The sequence below is a fragment of the Amblyomma maculatum genome, unplaced genomic scaffold, assembly GCF_055883805.1.
Source record: "Amblyomma maculatum isolate TAMU_Amacu unplaced genomic scaffold, ASM5588380v1 scaffold_14, whole genome shotgun sequence".
Taxonomy (NCBI): Eukaryota; Metazoa; Arthropoda; class Arachnida; order Ixodida; family Ixodidae; genus Amblyomma; species Amblyomma maculatum.
Window position 1 is genome coordinate 832,731 of NW_028146739.1, and position 19,244 is coordinate 851,974.

General features: G+C 46.6%; 1 protein-coding gene across 2 annotated transcripts in view; it reads left to right on the top strand.

Annotated features, from left to right (window-relative positions):
• The window catches only part of LOC146172071 (transmembrane protein 161B-like), an 86,597-nt gene extending 73,749 nt beyond the window's left edge, over window positions 1–12,848 (top strand). For both annotated transcript variants that reach the window (XM_084586116.1, XM_084586117.1), the window contains exons 10-11: window positions 6,677–6,773; window positions 10,220–12,848. In XM_084586116.1, coding sequence (XP_084442242.1) covers window positions 6,677–6,773; window positions 10,220–10,407 — 285 coding nt within the window. In that variant the 3' untranslated portion in view covers window positions 10,408–12,848. The remainder of the gene's footprint in view (window positions 1–6,676; window positions 6,774–10,219) is intronic.
• Window positions 12,849–19,244: the final 6,396 nt, after the last annotated feature.

A 19,244-nucleotide genomic window follows, 5' to 3' on the forward strand; every position in this document is an offset into this window, starting at 1 on the left:
TGAGTTGCATATTTAATGAAATGCTAAGTAGGTGCCTACTTCAGCATGTCAAGCACGGCGAACCTGCGCCACAGTGCCTGATGCTTCATCCATTGCGACGCGAGGCAAGCACGCCGCCGCGTCCTGGCTTTCCTTACACCAGCTTCAGAAATGAAGCTTCAGTGCAGGCACAATGCACCTGCACTGCTCTGGTGTAGGATTATAAGTGGAGAGAGGGAAACGCGCTTTAAGGCGAGCGTAAGCAGCTTCACGACGTGGCGAGCAACTCGGAGCCAAGGTCCAGGGAGCACCTCGCGCGTCTGTTGTCCGTGAAGGCTGAGGAGTGACTGATGTGAGGGGAGAGATGCCGAAGTTGAAGACACGCGAGCGGCACATCACTGCTCACTCCGGAGAACACACGCTTGTGAAACGCTGCTCAGTGATGGCCGCCACGTCTGCAACAGATATGTCTCACTGGGTACATCGTTGCGGCCACTCCGCCCCCTCAGCATGTGCAGGCATCGCCACTTTCCCTTCCTCCTCTTCAAGTTCACGGAGAGACGGACAGAGAGCGGCTACAGCTGCAGCTATGCGGCCTCCTCAATGCTCACCCGTGTGACGCGCCACCTTCTCCACTTCAAGCTCACGAAGAGAGGGAGAGGAGTGAGCGGCTTCGGACAGACATCAGCGAAATCCGTAATTGCGGCTAGTAGTGCTATATGCACTAAAAGAACATATGCTAGCACGGCATTGGCGCATGACGAAACACATGCATGTGTTTCCGTTTTTGTTAACCGAGCGAAGCCTTACCTAGGTGTTAATAATGTGTTTACGCCCTCGACAACGCCAAACACGCTGCCGTCATTTGAAACTGACATACTGCAGAGAGAAGTCGCGCGCGCCTCTCGCTGTTTTTTGCTGCGACACTGGCTGCACGCAATTGGCACTGTCAGTCGAGTGAGTGTAGAATTTTTCTCAACTAGGACTGCACGACATCTACACTTGTGTGAAAAGAACGGCGTCATGTAAAGAGCGCTAGGCTACACTTGTGAAACGAATGGCAAAGTGCTGCACGAAGAGAACTAGTGTAGGCAGTGTAGGCAGTGTAGGTGAATCGACCGGACCAAGTGCCGATTGCGTGCAGCCAATGCTGCAGCAGATGACAATGAAGGGTGCGTGTGACTTCGCCCTTCAATATGGGAGTTTCAAACGACGGCGGTGTGTTTGGAGTTATCAACAGCGTAAACACATTATTAATAATAATGCCTTTCATTGGAGAAGACTGCCAACAACCGGTCTCAGAGGATGGATATATGTGCGCTTCGCTCGGTCAACAAAAAGAGAATACGTGCATTCTATTCTACAAACTTTGTGCTGAGTCGGTCGCACCCTACTTAAAGATCATTTTTGAGAAATCGCTTGAAGAATCCTGCCTTCCGATGACTGGAAAATTGCAAGTATTGTGCGAATTTACAAATCTGGTCCTTGCAACACAGTATCAAATTATAGACCAGTATCACTGACTTCAGTTGCGTGTAAGACACTCAAACATATTTTGTACATCAGTATAGCAGCACATATGGACACCATTCATTGTTTAATCCTCGTCAGCTGGGTTTTCGAAGGGGCCTATCGTGTACTACGCAGCTGACTGAATTTGCGCACGATTTGGCAGGGGCACTAGACAGGCGACTTAGCGTGGACTGCGTGTTTTTGGACTTTAAAAAGGCCTTTGATACCGTGACGCATTCTTATTCAAAAAATGTAGTTTTACAATATTAGCCCTCAAGTGATATCATGGGTAACCTATGTTTACGGCAGCAGTTTGTGGTTATGAATGGCTTATATAGTCGAGGTTTCGACGGCATACCGTCTGGTCAGGAATCATGTTATGTTGATCGATTCACTGGTCACTGACCATGGTCAATGTTAAAAACAAATGGCGTTTCGGGAGCGCTACGGCTCCCTTGTTCACAATGAACAACCGGCCGGACGTCCCGGGCTTTTTGTAGCAGTTAGTACTGTTCTTAGAGATTTTGCATAGATAGGATGCAGTGTGCCATCATTCTTGTTTATTGTGTTAGATGTTGTCTGGATGATTAGTGACTCGAGATTTCGGCGGGCTGATACGTTCTTTTCCGTTGTCATTATTTCTGCTTCATCCCAGTTAATTTCATGGCCAGTCTCTTGCGCATGCTCTGCGATTGCGTTCGTTGTCACTTTTCCTTTACGTACATCGTACTGATGATCTTTCAGGCGTCTCATGAAATCTTTCGTTTCGCTTACGTAAACTGGTGAACAGTCTGCGCAGGAAATTTTGTAAACCACGCCGGGAAACTTCGCACGTTGGAGCTGATCTTTCACATTTACAAGCTCATTTCGTATCTTGCTTGTCGGGACATGTGCCACATTGACGCCATGCTTGCGGAACATCCGTGCCAGTGCCTCACTGATTCCTGATACGTACGGGATAGGAGCTCGTTTCGGTTTCGGTGCGTTGGCACTTTCGTCTTCCCTGGCTTCTTCGATGGAGCCAATCTTCTTTGCGTGTTTCGAATGAACGACAGCGGGTAGCCGTTTCTTTTCAAGTCATTTTCGATGGTCTTCATTTCGTGGTTTAGGGCTTCGTCTTCACTGCATACTTCCCTGGCACGGTTGATTAGAGACGCAACCACGGACCGCTTATGACTGACTGGGTGCGCTGAATTAAAATCAAGGTACCTTGCGGAATGCGTCGGGTTCCGGCTCCGAGTCTCAAAGAGTGCAGGTTGTGTCTGGTGTTCCCCAGCGTTCAGTGTTGGGCCCACTATTGTTCTTCCTGTACGTGAATGACATTAGTGACGGAATAGTATATCAAATGCGGTTATTTGCGGATGACTGTGTTCTTTATAGTGTTGTCACTAGTGATCGAGATGTTGAAATGTTTCAGGAAGACTTGAACAGAATCTCAGAGTGGTGCGTTAAATGAAATACGAATTTGAATTTGTCCAAAACTGTTGATATGAAGTTTGCAAGACAGAAAAAACCTGATATGCATTCATATGTTATTAAGAACACAATGTTAGAACAGGTACTAGGCGTTGCTTTTACTCCTGAAATGAGCTGGCGTCTCTGCTAAAGCATGCCGGGATCGCCGAAACGCAAACACTTCCTGTCAAATCGATTCTGGACTATGCGTGCACTATCTGGGACCCGCCTACTGCTATAAGTTGGAGAGGGTGCAGAACATTGCCTCTTGTTTCGTGTTTGGCACACGCGAGGCTCGTTACAGTGCATCACGTACCAAGGATGCACTCAACTGGGAATTGCTTGACATGCGCCGAAAGAAGATGCGTCTGAAGCTATTTCATGCTGTTTATTATTCAACTGTTTGGGTTGAACGTGAAAAGTATGTGCAGGAGCCTTTTTATAGATCCAACAGTGTTGACCATGTTTTTAAAGTCCGTGAATTCGCGGCAAAAACTGAATTGTTCAAAATGTCTTTTCTGAAAACCATTAGGGAATGAAGCAGACTGCCGAGCGATGTTGTGAGCATGACATCAAATGATGCGTTCTTTTTTAAGTTAGTTGTTGATGTATACGGCGAACGGCCCTGCCTTTATTGGGCTTTATGCTTGTAACTCTGCCTATGAGCAGAGCTGTCATGTGTGCTTCTTTTTGTACATTCTCTACACCCCCCCACTGTAATGCCTTGGCGCTGTGGGTTCCTTAATAAATAAATAAATGTGCTTCTTCATGCACCGTGCTTGCATCATACTTGTTCTTTCTTTGGCATATTTTACTCATCTAGTTTGCTTCTCGCTTTTTTTTTTCTCGTTGCCCTTAAATGAGCTTGGTACTAACCATGTTCATAGTTAGTTAGATATCTTAGCATGTTTGCTATCCAACATTTTTAAATATGTCGGCTTTATCCAGCCGTGTGTGCGTTGCCTCTTCTCCTTTGACAGGTTTTATTCAGAGAGCCAGATTTTAACTATCCTGCTTTTTTTAGCGGCGGCTCCCAAAACTTGAATATTTATACTCTTGCACAGACGGCACATTGTTGAGCAACAACACCAGTCACCGGGCTAACCACCTGGCTGATTGCCGAATGTCCACGACGCTGCAGTTCCTCTTCGTGTCTACAAGCTCATTAGATGTTTGTTGGCACCAGGTCCATTTTCTTTTCCTTCGCAGCTCAGAGAACACATGGCAAACAATGACAGGCAGGAGGCTTGCACAAATTCTGCACTTTAGCATTCATTTCTATTTGGTGCTAGTGTCGCGCTACGCCTGCACATCTGAACTGGCGCTGCAGGAGTGTAGCACTTGCTGTGCACTGCATGAACTAGTGTAGATCGTTCAGGGTGAATCAAACTGACTTTATGCCGCACCTTCAGTACGACAAGGATGGTCGACCCTCACAAAAAGAAAAAAGAACATTTTTGCCGTTTCTTATCGTCTGCAGCCACCATAGCTTACACTACGCTGCACATTCAGCACGACAGGGATGGTCGACTTGCAGAAAAAAAAAAAAAAATATCTGCCGCGTCTTGCTGTTGTCACATAGGCAGAGGTTTTGGCACCCGGAAGTGCCGCGCCCCGGGATCACACATAATCCATCAACCTATCATCATCTATCCAATGCCCTCATCAAGGCCCCCTCCCAGATGAAGGGGGGAGTTTTTTGTTTTGGAGCGAATGTCCTGCCTGGACAAAGGCCGCGACTCGCCATGAAGGCAGTCGTGGTCAAGGGGCTTGCACCCCCTCCTCTGACGAGGTGCTCAGTTCTTTGCAGTCGCACTGGCCTGGAAAGGCACACCCCGCATAGCACATATGGCGCAACAGAGGCACCCTTGCTTCCACACAGAAGTAATGGTGTCTGCTTATTTTGCTTTTTGGCCCTCGTAGCAGCCACATCTTAACATCCGTAGCCGCCATAGCTTACACACGTTCAGCACGATGCGAGACGCGCATCGCAAGTCAGCTGCCAGTCACAGAGGGTTCAGAAAACACACTGGAGAAAGCGTCTTGATGTTCTGTCGCCTTGGGCTGAGCTAGCTTGGCACATGCATAGTGCTTGCTGCTGCGAACGAAAATAGGGAGAGAGAAAGCTCAGCAGAAGAATAGGCACATCTTTGCGCTTCACACTAGCCGCAATCACGGATTTCGCCGCTCTCTCTCCCTTTGTGAATTTGAAGTGGAGAAAGAGAAGGTAGCGATGCGCGTGCAACTCAGCATTGAGGAGGCTGCATAGCTGCAACAGAAGCCGCTCTCTCTCTCTGTCCATCCGTCTCTCCGTGAACTTGAAGAGGAGGAAGGGAAAGTGGCGATGCCCGCATCACTCGACTTAACACTGAGGGAGCGGAACGGCTGCGTAGATGCACTCAGTGGGTGAGTAAGACAGTGAGAGGGACGTGTCAGTTGCAGACGTGGTGGCCTTTACTGCACAATGTGCATGGTTTGACAAGCTTGTGTTAGTCCGGGGTGAGCAGTCGTGTGTCGCTCGTGCGTCAACTTCGGCATCTCTCCCCTCGCGTCAGTCACTCCTCAGCCTTCACGGACAACCCTACGTGCACGCGCGGTGCTCCCTGGACCTCGGCTTCGAGCCACTCATCACGTCGTGAAGCTGCTCGTGGTTACCTTCAAGCGCATTTCTCTCCCCTTATGATCCCACCCCACACCCTTTGGTCAGTGCATTGTAAAGAGGTATATTGTGCCTGGTTTCGTTCATTTCTGAAGATGGTGTAAGGAAAGCATCGCAATGGATGAAGCCAGGCCGTCAGGCAGGTTCGTCATGCTTGACATGCTGAAGTACAGTGGCAGTGCTGCGCACCAACTTCGCATTTGATTATCTATGCAAATCAGCCACAGCTGCATTGGCTGCGTCTGCTCTGTGGCGTCTACGTGATGCCGCGCAGTAAACGATCCTCGCCGTCGCTGAAATGTTCCCTCTCGTGCCTCCCGCGCGTGGCTTGAAAACGTCATGCGGCAAACGGCCGAGGGTGATGCAGTTGTCTTTAGGGAAGGCGCACCTTTCAGTGTGTGGTGCGGCGTTCGATATATTGAGCGACCGGTGAAATTGAGTTCGATATGTGACGCAACTTTCCTATACTTTTACATAGGATTTTCAAGGGGTTATTCCGTGAGTTCCATATAACCAAAATTTGAATTATCTTGGTTCGACTTCAATGCAAATTAACGGTCACTTTATAATGCAATTGATTTCGCTCAAGGAAAAAGGAAACATTTAGGGTTTCATATGGGATTGCAATCCACGACTCTTAGGTTGTGAGGCAGACGTGTTACACAGCGCTCATTGTTCCCATTATGCTGTTTGCGCTGTAAACCGATTATAACAGATGATGGGAGGCAAACTTGTATGGCTTAGGAATAAACCATACAAAAAGTGATTGATATAGATGTCATGCAAAGTGGTGTCTTATGCTGATGAGTACGCATGCAGTTGGAGAGGAGACCTGCCATTTAATTGGTAGTTAGGCCATTGAGACAGGAGGGTGTCCACGCAGGTATGTTCTTCCACACAATGTGGTCCGTATGCAAATGGGATAATGGAGGCAAGGATCTGCTAGGGACAGTTAATGCTTTTTCCCGATCATCCTGGGCCATTATTTAGAAAGCAATGGTGCCATATTATGTGACAACGAAGAAAGCCTTATTCAACTGTCTGGGACAATAAGGGACATCCTGCTTTCAGGTAGTTGGGGTTTTCTACTACCTTTGTGTGGTGGCCCTGCAGTACATCACACCCTTGCTTGCGTGCGCCTTCACAGCGTTGCTTCTCAAGACCCTTGGTAAGTAAAATTTGTTATGGTGCTAACCACATATTATCCCATTCTGCTAGTACTGAGTGCCACCGGAGCACACAAGTAGCACGCTACTGCAATTGTAACAAAATATGAGGAATGAGTCTGTGGTTTATTGAAAGTTGGGCAGAAGCTTATGAAATCAGTAGGAGTATGCGAAATTGAAATTTTCAGATACAAATTCAATACGAATGTGAAAGCAAACACTGTTCATCTAGTTTCTTTCAGAATGCACATAATATTTGCAAATAAAATCAAACTAAAATTACCTACTTAAAAATTTAGTATCAATTTTATTCAGGATTCCATTTTGCAACAACTTGAGCAGAGCTGAGCCTTGAAACCAGGAAGAACGGCGCTTGACATCAGTGCCTCTGTCTTGGTGTAGCCACACCAATCACATCACTGCTGCATGATTACCAGACCCTGTAGCGTGGCAGCCACTCCTCCAGTTGCCATGGTGTTAGACATTGTTCACCGTGCGTAACTTGTGCGAGACTTGACCAAAGTATTCTGAAGCAGCAGACAAACACATGCTGTCTGCTCTCCTGTCCCGTCTTAGTAGCTCTGTTTATTTCCATTTGTGATCATGTACCAACCAGCTCGTATTCACCCTCTTCTGGAATATCGTCATGCTGTGCTGCGGATTCATTACATCTAACCATGCTAAACAGATTTCGGATCATTAGGTTTCCTACAGGCTCCCGTATTGCTGCTGAATACAATAACTCTCACAATGCGGCTTTCAAGGGACCAGGAAGAAATGTCCACATTAACCAAGAGAATGGGCCTGAAAAGCCTCCCCATTGGCATCACAGTGATTTTATCTGATGCACGATAGTTGGGCGTTTTTTTTCCTGGTTTGGTCAAGTGCTTCACTTTGTGCACTCTATCGGAGTTTTGAGGATGCCTCACAACTTCAAAGAAGCTATCTTACAAGGAGGAGCATAAATGAAGACGCTCACTTCAACTTCTTCCAGGAAACATACAACAAGAAAAGTCATGTGAAAAATTGAAAAGGCAAAAAATAAACAAAAAAACAAAAACCCAAAAGGACGCAGGTTTCAAATTAGCACCACGTGCAGTAAGGCAACAACACTTGTGTCCACACCCAACACTCGCACAAGGAACATGCACAGGGTTCACATCAAAATCTTATCACTGACATAGGCAGTTCTTAAAAAATACAGTTCCTTCTTCGACACCACCATTGATGCGTCACCATACATATCCATAATATAAAGTTCCATAATGTTTTATGTAACGTGTGACGTGTTGTGGTGTCTTTCTTCTGGTTTTCTATGTATGCAAAAAAACAAGGGCACCGATGCTAGCCAGCCAGAGAAAACATGCTCTCTACGTGCATCAAGTTTCGCACAGCCTAAAAAAGATTGTAAGCAAAGCAGGCATTAGATTAATGTTTTTCGTTCAGGAACAAACAGCAGTTTGTGCAGACGGGTGAACGAGGATGGAGAGAAGAAAAGAGGCTGCCAAAAGAAGCACAGAAAGAAGCTTGTTCCCTGTTGCATTGGCGTTGTTTATAAGATTCCAACGTCATGCGGTCGGTTTTACATCGGTGAGACTGGATGCTGCATCAGTGACCGATTACGGGAACATGCAAAGGATATAGAGAACAGGCCACGCAAAAACAATTTGGCCATACATTGTGCAGAATGCGAAGATTGTGAAGCTGGTCTCAATCGGACCATTATCATATTGTCCCGGTAGACCCGGTAAAAAGAGACCACGAGGCTCATTTCTGAGGCCCACGGTGTAAAAAAGCTAGGTCACCTGTGCATCAGCCACCCATCAATAGCTCTCTCCGCTAAAGAATGCGCGTATCTTGATTAGTGGTGATTGGTTTTCAATCATATGTGTGGTTGTGAGATCTCTTTTTTTCCTTGTTTCTTCACTTACCTGTTTTTTCTTATATGCTACCTCACTTGAAGCAATAAATCATAAAAAAAAAAAATAAAGCAGCGTATGTGTTTTGTCTGCTCTCCTGTCCCATCTTAGTAGCGCTGTTTCTTTCCATTCGTGATCATGTACCAACCAGCCTGTATTCGCCCTCTTCTGGAATACTGCATACTGCGCTCATGTTGTTGTGGTCTGTTGCACTGTTTCAATATCATTGATTAATGTTGCTCCGCATCGTCGTTCATGTGGATGCACATCTATTTTCGAGAGCACCGTGATTCTTTTCGCACATAAAGTTGACTATCTAGAGAAATTATAGAAGCTTATTTTATGGAGACACTTGCATTAGTAGTCCATCAATGGTGGTGTCGAGGAAGCAACTGATTTTTTAAGGGCTCCCTATGTCAGCTGATAAATATTTAATGTGAACCTAGCGCTTGTTCTTTGTGCGAGTGTTGTTGCCTTTCGACACGTGGGTGCTAGTTTGGAACGTGCATGTTCTTTTTTATTTTTATATTTTAAATTTTTTTTTGTGACATGTTGTGACGTCTCTTTTTCTGGTTGTATGTTGCTCTCTTGTTGTGTATTCATTTCTCTGTGTCGGTTTTGTAGGTAATGGTCAACCATTGCAGTGAAGATCGCAGTGTGCTGAAACTGCTGAATTCATGCATTTTCGGTGTATTCGGTCATTTTCAAATACTTTGAGAACTCCAAATATAAGTTTTTTTTTAATATGAATTGAATTATTTTTGATTTGTGTTTAACTTTTATTTCTTGAAGGTGACTCCTTTTAGTGCTCTTTCATAGTTTCCTAAGACAAACAAGTGGGAAGCAGTTTGGTGACGCAAGAGCAGAGAACATTGTGACGAATCTCGGGAGACGTAAGGACAACAAGAAGCCAAAGTGGACAGCCGGGAAAACTCGGGTGGTGCATACTTGTTTCATATGAACTGTACAGAAGATACCCAAATGCGAGTTAATATTGGGCTTGTATGAGCACTGAAAGGATGTTCAGTCTTGCTTATGTCATGTAGCATCAAAGTTGTCAGGCATAAAAACTCCATTTTCCCACTCATATGAGGGAAAACATACTGAGAGTGTGGTGTGTGCATGCTCAAGCAGCTGTCCTCCTCACCTCTCTGTTGTATAGTTTGTTCCAGCACCAAGGGTTACTTCAAGAGAGAACTAATTTACTATAAGTTCATTTACATGCATCTTTCCGTGAATGGGCTGTGAAACTGAGCATAGAACTACTTAGACTTTGCAGTAGGTCAGTTGTGCATATCGACCCCCGCATTGAGGTCACCTTTTCTGTAAAAACATGTCAGCGTAATACATGGCACCTGTATTCACAGAACAAAAGTGGACTCAAAAGCAAAAGGGCAGCGCACGCGACTTGGGAAATAGGAGGTCTGACCTATCTCGGGCACAGTCACGGTCTTGAAACTGAATCCACGTTACCCTGTGTTGTGATTTGATGCTTTAAAGAGAATTTTTATTTATTCGCATTGCTGTAGGTGGCCACAGCTGGGATGCCAGCACAGTTCTCCCACAGGAGTCCCAGCAGTTGTCGCTGGCCGGGCTGCGGGCTGTCTTCACTCCCGTGCTCTTCCGCGGTCTCCTCAGCTTCATGACCTGGTGGCTGTGTGCCACCTCCTTTGCCACCAGCGTCGTGGGACTGGTCTACCACTCCTACACCTCTTAATGGTGGCATAGAGTAGTTGGGTCCTTTCCTGCTTAGTCATATGCCTCTTCTGTGGAATTCCCTTTCTGGCATAGAGGAGCATCACTCCAGCCTACAGCCAAAAGGGTTGCTCTGCACAGGAATGTGTTTGTGTTTGACGCACCCCTCAAACAGTATCTGTGGTTTGCAAGTCATAAGGATAGAATTGAGCATACAGTATTCGTTGACAATTGCTGTATCTTCAAATTGAGTGCCACAATCATGCATCCACTCCTTTCAGTTTCCTCTGTAACCTGTCTTATGTGAGTATTTGGAAGGAATAGTCAGCCAGGGTTTTTTGCATGCAAGACTTCTAGAGCGTACGAACTGATGCTTGGGCGAATTGGTGTGCCGTTTTGAAGAACAGCACGACTTGGACAAGGACGGAAGAAAGACATACACGGACACATTGTTCACAATAACAATGTTTTAAACTCTGTTAAAGGGCATCTTGGCATTCATTGCAGAGATTGTATGAGTAAAGACTGCCAGCCATATTTAAAAAAAAAAAAGTGTTAAATAGGCGTCGGGATAAGATAACCCATGAAATTACTGAAGCTGCGCAAATTGCTTGGTCAAATGACGCCTGTGTCAGCAGCCCGTCCTTGGTGTTGTCAGCCAAGGAAATAAGATATCTAGCTACAGGGAAATGACATGGTGGCATCAAATGTGTTTTCCAGGAAAATGTGTATCGCTTCTGTGGTTTTTTTTTTTTTTTGAGCCTGATATACATATTACCACGTTCCGAGCAATAAACATCAGCTGAAAGTGAGCGCCTGTTCGTGTATGTCTTTCTTCCGTCCGTGTCCAAGTCGCGCTGTTCTTCTTCAAATATAGCGTAGAATCACACAAGCATGCGGTGCTGGCCAGGAATATGTTCCTGCTTTGAAACATGTAAATGTCAAGACACATTGTAAACTCCCAACCAGCTCAATATTTCAGTGTGCAGCTTCCCTTTTTGAAATGTGTGTTTGTATGAAACAAGAGTCACCGACCAGTGAAAAAACAAAAGACTCTTCTGTCTCTTCTACTTTAATGAAATGTCTACTGTAGTCCATTGCGAAGATGGAATTTCGAATTGGAAGATATATTCCGCTGCTGTTTTGTGCATTGTAGCTCATGCAGAAACAGCAGCAGGTCATATGAGTTAATGAAACTTTTGTGGTATGGTTGAAAATCCACTGTTGCTTGCATAAATGGGATATGTTTGAAATGTGCGTTATTGTCTCACAACAAACACTGTCTGTAGTAGACATAGAAGTGAGATGCATGTGCAACAGGCCTGGTCGGAAGTCATGCTTGTTCTTACTTTCATGTGCACATAGGGAAAGCAAAAAAAAAAACTGGAATATATCATTGGAACTGCTACCACTTTCCTTCTTGTCTTGGCAGTTGGAAAATGTCAACTTTATGCAGTTAGCCCATCAGTATACCATTTGTGTCATTATTTATACATATGATGCCAACAGTCGTTTACAACCATCACCTTTCTCCTGCCGATGTTACTGTGACACGTGCCTTGAAAAATGTGATGAGCATGCACTGAGCATTGTGTAATGCAGTTTTAATGGCTGTCATTTGCAAATCTGCAATCATCCAAGATAAGGGAATGCATCCAGCTTTCTTCTGCTTGGAGGACACCTATACGGGAGGCCCATTATGGAAGTTTGTGGGTGAGACTTTAATGTTAGACTGTTTTGCAAATATAGATGTTTCGTACAACAGAATGGTCCAAAACTGGATTTAATGGAGCAAGGGTCAGAATGTCAGTCATAGCTGTTAATAGTGATGCCACCCTTGCACTGAAATAACGAGAACTGCCCATTCTGATAACGATTTCAAAAATTGCATCAAACTGCTACAAGCGAATTGGGTTGCACTAGAAATTGAGGGAGACATGACACTGGCTGTTGCCACTGTTCCAGAATGTTACCTTTCTTTGAAGATCACTTATGATGAACATGGACTTGCATGATGTAGTTTTTGTAGGGTATACTGCTGGGCTAGTTGGTGGTTGTTATCAAACATTATGGTGTCGCAGCGCTGGCAGACAAGGACAGGACTACACAAATCAGCGCAGTTGTGTGTGTCCCTAGACCTTTGTCCTTGTCTGCCAGCGCTGCGACACCATAGTGTAGTTTTTATACCGACGTAAGCAGCCATCGGTCCAGCAAAATTTTGGCACGTGCTTCGGGCTGCTGCTCTTTTCACTCTCTCTTGATTAAAAAACACTATAGTGGCACATGCATCGAGCAATCTTAACTTTTTTGCCATGATTTGAAACGGCCAGCTGATTAGGCCCAAAGTGATTCACATGCACAGGTAGTGTTGTGATCTCTGCATCTGCCAAGGTATTCTCTTTGGTGAGTAAGGGCAGTGTTTACACAACTTTTCACGCTATGCAGTAAATTTTTCCAGGGCGAATAAGTGGCATTCACTCTCAGTCCATCTGTGAAAATCTCGGGCAGTTGATTGGGCGGCAATGAAAATTGCCGTCCAAATGGGTTTGCTTTTTGCCATTTGTTTCTTTTAAGCAAGTTGGCCCCCGATACTCTGCCATTCATTTTAAAATATTCAAGTTTGGCCAGAATTGCTACAGCCAGCTCAATGGATCAACCAAGGCTGGCCTGGCTCACAAGGGTATGGAGGCAGCCAAGTCTATGCAAGAAGATACATTATGTGAGCTACTGTGCTCCAAAACTCGGCTGGGATATCATCCGGTCTGGTCAATTTAGTCAAGTTCATAGCATGGATAGCTGCTTTAACTGGGTCTCCGAGATAGCATCAGTGGGACATCCGTGGACCTGGAGGCCATTGGAAATAGGCGGGTGCTGAAATTCCTCATTTGAAATGAGATTAAAGTGTTCACGACACTGTTTGAGTATCAGCCGACAGTTGGTCAGCCGCAAGGCATCTCGATCTCTGGCCACTCTTGCTCGGTGTTTAGTGAAGCGGTAAAGCCATTTGTCATCAGCCTCGGCTATCATCTTTTCAGTGGCGTCGCTAGGGTCACCCCCACTCGGTGCATATGTGTGCAATTGGTTTAAATACTCAATTAGTTTCGAACACTTGATGTACTCAACAGCATTTACCGGTCCGCTCTTTTTTGCGCAGAAAGACTGATGGTCTGCGACTAGAATTTTATGTTGTATGATGACACATTCGTAGGGAATCGCCTTGGTATCTAGGACGTCTCGAAATTTTCCTGGCTAGGATAAAGTCAATTTGCGTACCCCAGATTGCCATTGATTGACGCACGACTGATGGACGTCTGTTTTCGGAGGTTCGGACGTCCGACGGAAATTCAGTTATGTTCGACATACGTACACCGGACATCCGTTGGACTATTTTTTGTCGATCCAGATCGCATCCCACGAACATCCGACGAAAAGCCGGAGGCGGACACTCAGACGTTTCCCAGAACTTGCTTGCAGCTAGGGCCCGCTACTGGTATAAAAACTTGCCAATAACATTTGTGTAAAGCTCAGCAAGCATGTGCCATGGAAATTTTAGTGACATGCCTTTATCATGAGAGAAGAATATGCAACAGGTTCAAGTTTCCTGTTGTCTGCTTTACTTTAACACAGAAAAGCACTGAACAGCAGTGTGCAACTAAACCGCCATCCAAGAGGCATATATGCTAGTTGAGCTTTGCACAAACACACCATCTGGTATGCTTATGCACGCAAGTGTATAAGCATATCAATGTGTGGTTGTAAAAACAGCATTTTTGATTCTTTTTGGGCCTTATTAGAAAAATTGCATAAATAGTCTACACTAAAAAATATCCCTGTTAAAGCTGCATGCAAAAATAGACGGAATGGCATGGTAAAATGCTGGTCAACTGGAGTATTAAGAATCTACTTGAATAATTTTTTTAATTATCCCTGGCCCTGACAGCTTTTCCCTTGGAAAGGTGGAGGAGGAAAAGGCATTTATGGGAACTAGCGAGGAGATGATAGAGTCCTCTGTGGGCGGCCTCTGCAGGACGGGATTCCAGGAGCCGCTACTATGCTGCGCATTCGTTCGATCAGCTGTTGCTGGTCTTGCAGGCCTAAGCTGGAAAGAGCAGGTTGGGCTCCTCCTGCAAAAGACGGGAAAATGAAATTCAAGTTATCTATGCTGAACTTTGATTAGACATCTCCAAGGGCAACTGCCAGTTTCCCTCAATTGCTTTTCCAGGTGGCACTGTATGTGTGCATCTCCATTCAAAACAAGTATATCTATATAGAATGATCATTTAACTGCAGCAAAACCCATGCAGAATACCAAAAGACACATAGTTTGGCCAGCACCTGACATTCAGTGTTTTAATGCTTTTATGTTTTCTTTTTCAACATGCCACTTTGATCAAACATAGCATGTGTTAAGAGGGGATCCAGGCATTGGTTGCGAGCAAGACCGGAGCGGTGGTGGCACAGCTTGTAGACAGCTAGTCCGCAAAAGCACTTCCTCTTTCTCGGCGATCTGTCCGCTTAATTGGAACTTCTTCTTTACAATCTGGCCCCCCCACAGAAAAGAGGAGCCATCCTGGCGACTCAAGGAGACGAAAAGATAGCGGGATCACAATGAAATTAAAGCTCAGCTACTTTGGTCATCTGATGAGAAGAGAGGAGTCGCTGGAGAAAGATTTGATGTTGGGAAAGGTTGAGGGTCATTGGATGGTTAGATGGCATCCTCGAGGCGCTGCAGATGAAATAATGTGATGTTAGGAGAGACCGGAAAGCGTGGCGTGATATGGTCCATAGGGTCACAAAGAGTCGGACACGACTGAACTGAACTGAATAAGGCTTCAAACGGTCGATGTGAACAATCTCATGCCCACGGCGGCAAAGATCGGTGGAAGCGGCTAGCGGTTCAACTAGGTAATTGACGGGAGAAGTCTGTTGGAGGACTAGATGGGGTCCGTGGTACTTGGCAGTAAACTTGCTGGTCAGATCTGGTGATGTCGATGGGACCCAGAGCCATATGTGAGCAACGGGAGAGAATTGGCGCACAGAATGGCTGCTATCGCAGTGCGCTTTCTTCTGGGCTTGCTCGTCCGAAGTAAGCGAGCGAGCCAGCTTGCGACATTCTTCAGCGTGCCTGGCAGCTGCTGAAAGTGATGTATACTCTGAGATATCAGGACGGTAGGGAAGGATGGTGTCAAGTGGAGACGAAGGTTCACGCCCGTACAGCAGAAAAAATGGCGAGAATCCGGTAGTTGCTTGAACGGCGGTGTTGTAGGCATAGGTTATAAATGGGAGAATCTTGTCCCAATTGGAGTGTTCGAAGGCGATGTACTTAGACATCATGTCACCCAGTGTGTGGTTGAAGCGCTCTGTGAAGCCGTTTGTTTGAGGGTGGTACACACTGGCTGTCCGGTGAATGGTCTGACATTCTCGTAGGAGTGCTTCGTCAACCTCGGAGAGGAAAGACTTCCTCGATCTCTTAGAAGTTCACGAGGGGCCCCGCACCGCAGAATGAAATGATGAAGAAAGGACGCAATATTGGGTCCAGTGGCATCCTGAAGTGCTGCTGTCTCCGCATAGCAAGTAAGGTGATCGACGGCCACGATGATCCAACGGTTCCCTGCAGGTGTATATGGCAGATGTCCATACAAATCGATGCCAACACGATCGAATGGTCGGTATGGGCACAAAATATGCTGTAGTGAAGCCGGCTGATGGAGAGAAGGCTTGCGACGCTGGCAATCGATGCATGAACGCACATACTGACGAAGGTGTACATGCCGCGCCAGAAAAAGCACTGTTGCAATCGTTCATAAGTCTTAAATACACCCAAATGACCACACTGCGGATCGTTATGGTAAGATGCGCATATATCACTACGGAGGTGGCAAGGTACGACGAGCAGCCACTTAAGCCATCTGGCATATAATTGCGTCGATAGAGGAGACTGTTACGAAGGGCGAAATGCTGCGCTTGACGACGAAGGGCGCGAGGAGCCGGTGAAAGTGATGAGTTCGTAAGAAGATCAATTAGTGATGTTAGCCACGGATCCTTGCGCTATTCTGATGGCATGTCGTTGATGGACAGGGAAGACAAGGCGATGCTGGAGGCAGGGGACAACGGAGCGTCAGGCGGCACCGGCGAGTGAAATAAAGCGTCTGTGTCGGAGTACTTGTGCCCTGTACAATAGATAACTCGGATATCATACTCTTGCAGTCTAAGCGACCAGCGGGCAAGGCGGCCGGTAGGGTCTTTTTGTGACGACAACCAACACAAAGCGTGGTGGTCTGTAATATCTAATGGGCGCCCATACAAGTATGGCCGAAATTTTTGAAGTGCCCAAATAATGGCCAAGCATTCCTTTTCTGTCACCGAGTTGTTGGTCTCGGCCTTAGTCAAAGTTTGACTTGCGTACACCACAACATATTCATCAACACCGGCTTGAACAAATATATAACAGCGCAAAGAGACAAGGACGAGGCGAGACAGGGATGGCGCTGTCTCGCCTCGTCCTTGTCTCTTTGCGCTGTTATATATTTGTTCAAGACATGTACCAACACGCCCAATTTAACACTTTAATCAACACCAGGTTTTCGTAGGGCAAGCACAGCGCCGAGGCCGGCGTCGCTGTGCACTTCGGTAGGAGCAGCCGGGTCAAAATGGCACAATACGGGGGGGAGAGGTAAGTATCGTGCGCAATTTCGTAAAAGCAGTATCGCAATCCGGCGACCAGGCAGAAAGATCTTTGTGAGTGCTGAGAAGTCGCGTCAGAGGGGCAATGATGGTCACAAAGCTCCAAATGAAACTCCTAAAATAGGAACATAAGCCTATAAAGCAGCGTAATTGCTTGATGTTGGCTTTGGGAACTCAGCGACAGCGCAAAGTTTAGATGGATCAGGAAGGATGCCATCCTTGTACACTGAATGTCCTAAACTAGTGAGTTGGCGAGCGGCGAAATGGCACTTTTTTAGATTGAGCTGCAGACTGGCGTCGCTAAGACATTGCAAGACAGTTTCAAGGTGAGTTAGGTGAGTAACGAAGTCTGACGAAAATATGATATCATCCAAGTAGCAGAGACGTGTGCTACTTCAAACCGTGGAGAGTATTGTCCATCATGCGTTCAAAGGTGGCGGGTACGTTACACAGCCCAAACGGCATGACGAACTCATAGAGCCAGTCGGGAGTGACAAAAACTGTCTTGGGGTGATCGCCTCTGCAACTGGAACTTGCCAGTAGCCAGAACGTAAATCGAAGAGAAAAATTCCGCTCCATGCAAAGTGTCCAGTGCATCGTCTATGCGTGGTAGTGGATAGACGTCCTTTCGTGTGATCGCATTAAGGCGGCGGTAGTCCATACAGAACAGAATAGACCCGTCTTTCTTCTTGACTAAAACGGCTGGGGACGTCCAAGGGGCTACTGGAAGGCTGAATGACACCCCTACTGAGCATCTCTTCGACTTGCTCGTCAATAAATGCGGCGCTCTGTGGCTGATACACGATAAGAACGTTGGCTTAATGTGGCGTGCGTACCAGTATAGATGTGGTGCGAAACAATTGATGTACGACCCAAGGATGGCTGCTGGATGTCAAAGGAAGCTCGAAATCGGTTCATCAAGTCGAGGAGCTTTGCGCGTTGATCTGGAGCGAGAGCACTGTCGATGGCTTTGTCGAAGGTAGCCAGAGGCGATGCAGGAGACTAGGAACGAGGTGGGCTAAGGGCACTGACGCTGTCGGAGATTGTGACGGCACAGGTGAAGAGAACTGGTGGGACGGCCACAAAATTTTCTGATCGAACAGGCTCGGCATGCCCAACGCACTCGCCACGTTGCAACGTGAGTGGATAGAACGAATCGTTGCTAATGGTTAGTTCGGTGAGGCCGCTTCGTACACTAAGGACGGCGCAGGGCAGGGGAAGACAGCGTCGCGAGACGAAAAGGGAAGATAGGGTGAAGAGCACTGTAGAGTCCTGAAAAGAAGCACAGTTTATGGGCACAATCGAAACAGATATCAGTAGCATCACAAAGTGGCATTTGGCTTCCCCAATAACGCTAGCGGCGGTCAGTGCGGTGAACAGTGGAGAAAGCTCTACTTCGGCACGAGCGCCGCGATTGCGACACAAGAAGTCCCATCCTAAAATAACGTCATGAGAGCAGCCACGGAGAACGATAAAACTGATGACGTAGAGAACGTCCTGAATGGTGACTCGAGCCGTGCAGGTACCGATCACTAGTTCGATGTGCTGAGCGTGGTGCTGAGCAGTGGCGGTGCGCAAAGCAGAATATGGCAGTAACAAGCGGCACAGTCTAACGTCAATAACCGACACAGCAGCACCAGTATCTACAAGTGCAAGAGTACAAACATTGGTTTTCCGGCAATGGCGACGATCACCAAGATACTTTGTTGGGCGAGTTGGTACTTATTCATTATTATAAACAGCGCGAACACGAAGACAAGGGACAAGAAACAAGAACAGCGCATGTACTGTGGCTTTCTTGTCCCTTGTCTTCGTGTTCGCGCTGTTTATATTGTAGCGTGTGCAACAGCAGCCGCTAGGCGGCAGCTCATCGAGTCTCGTGCGCGGACTGGAAGAAGTGGTCTCGTGGCGTTCGAGAAGAAGCTGAAGTCGGCTGCTGTCTCTCAGTGCTCTCTCTGGACCTACTCTTCTGTGCCTTCTAGGTCAACCCCCCCTATTAAAACCAACCTTCTGGTTACGGGCCTAAACGGCTACGTGACAATATTAATAATGAATGGCGACGATGCGGAGAGGTTGAGCGGGGGTCAAAGTGGGACGAGGGTTGGGGACGGCGGCTGAGGTGACCGGGCTCTGATCGAAAGCGTAGGGGGCCGACGGCACAGGCGTGCAACATGG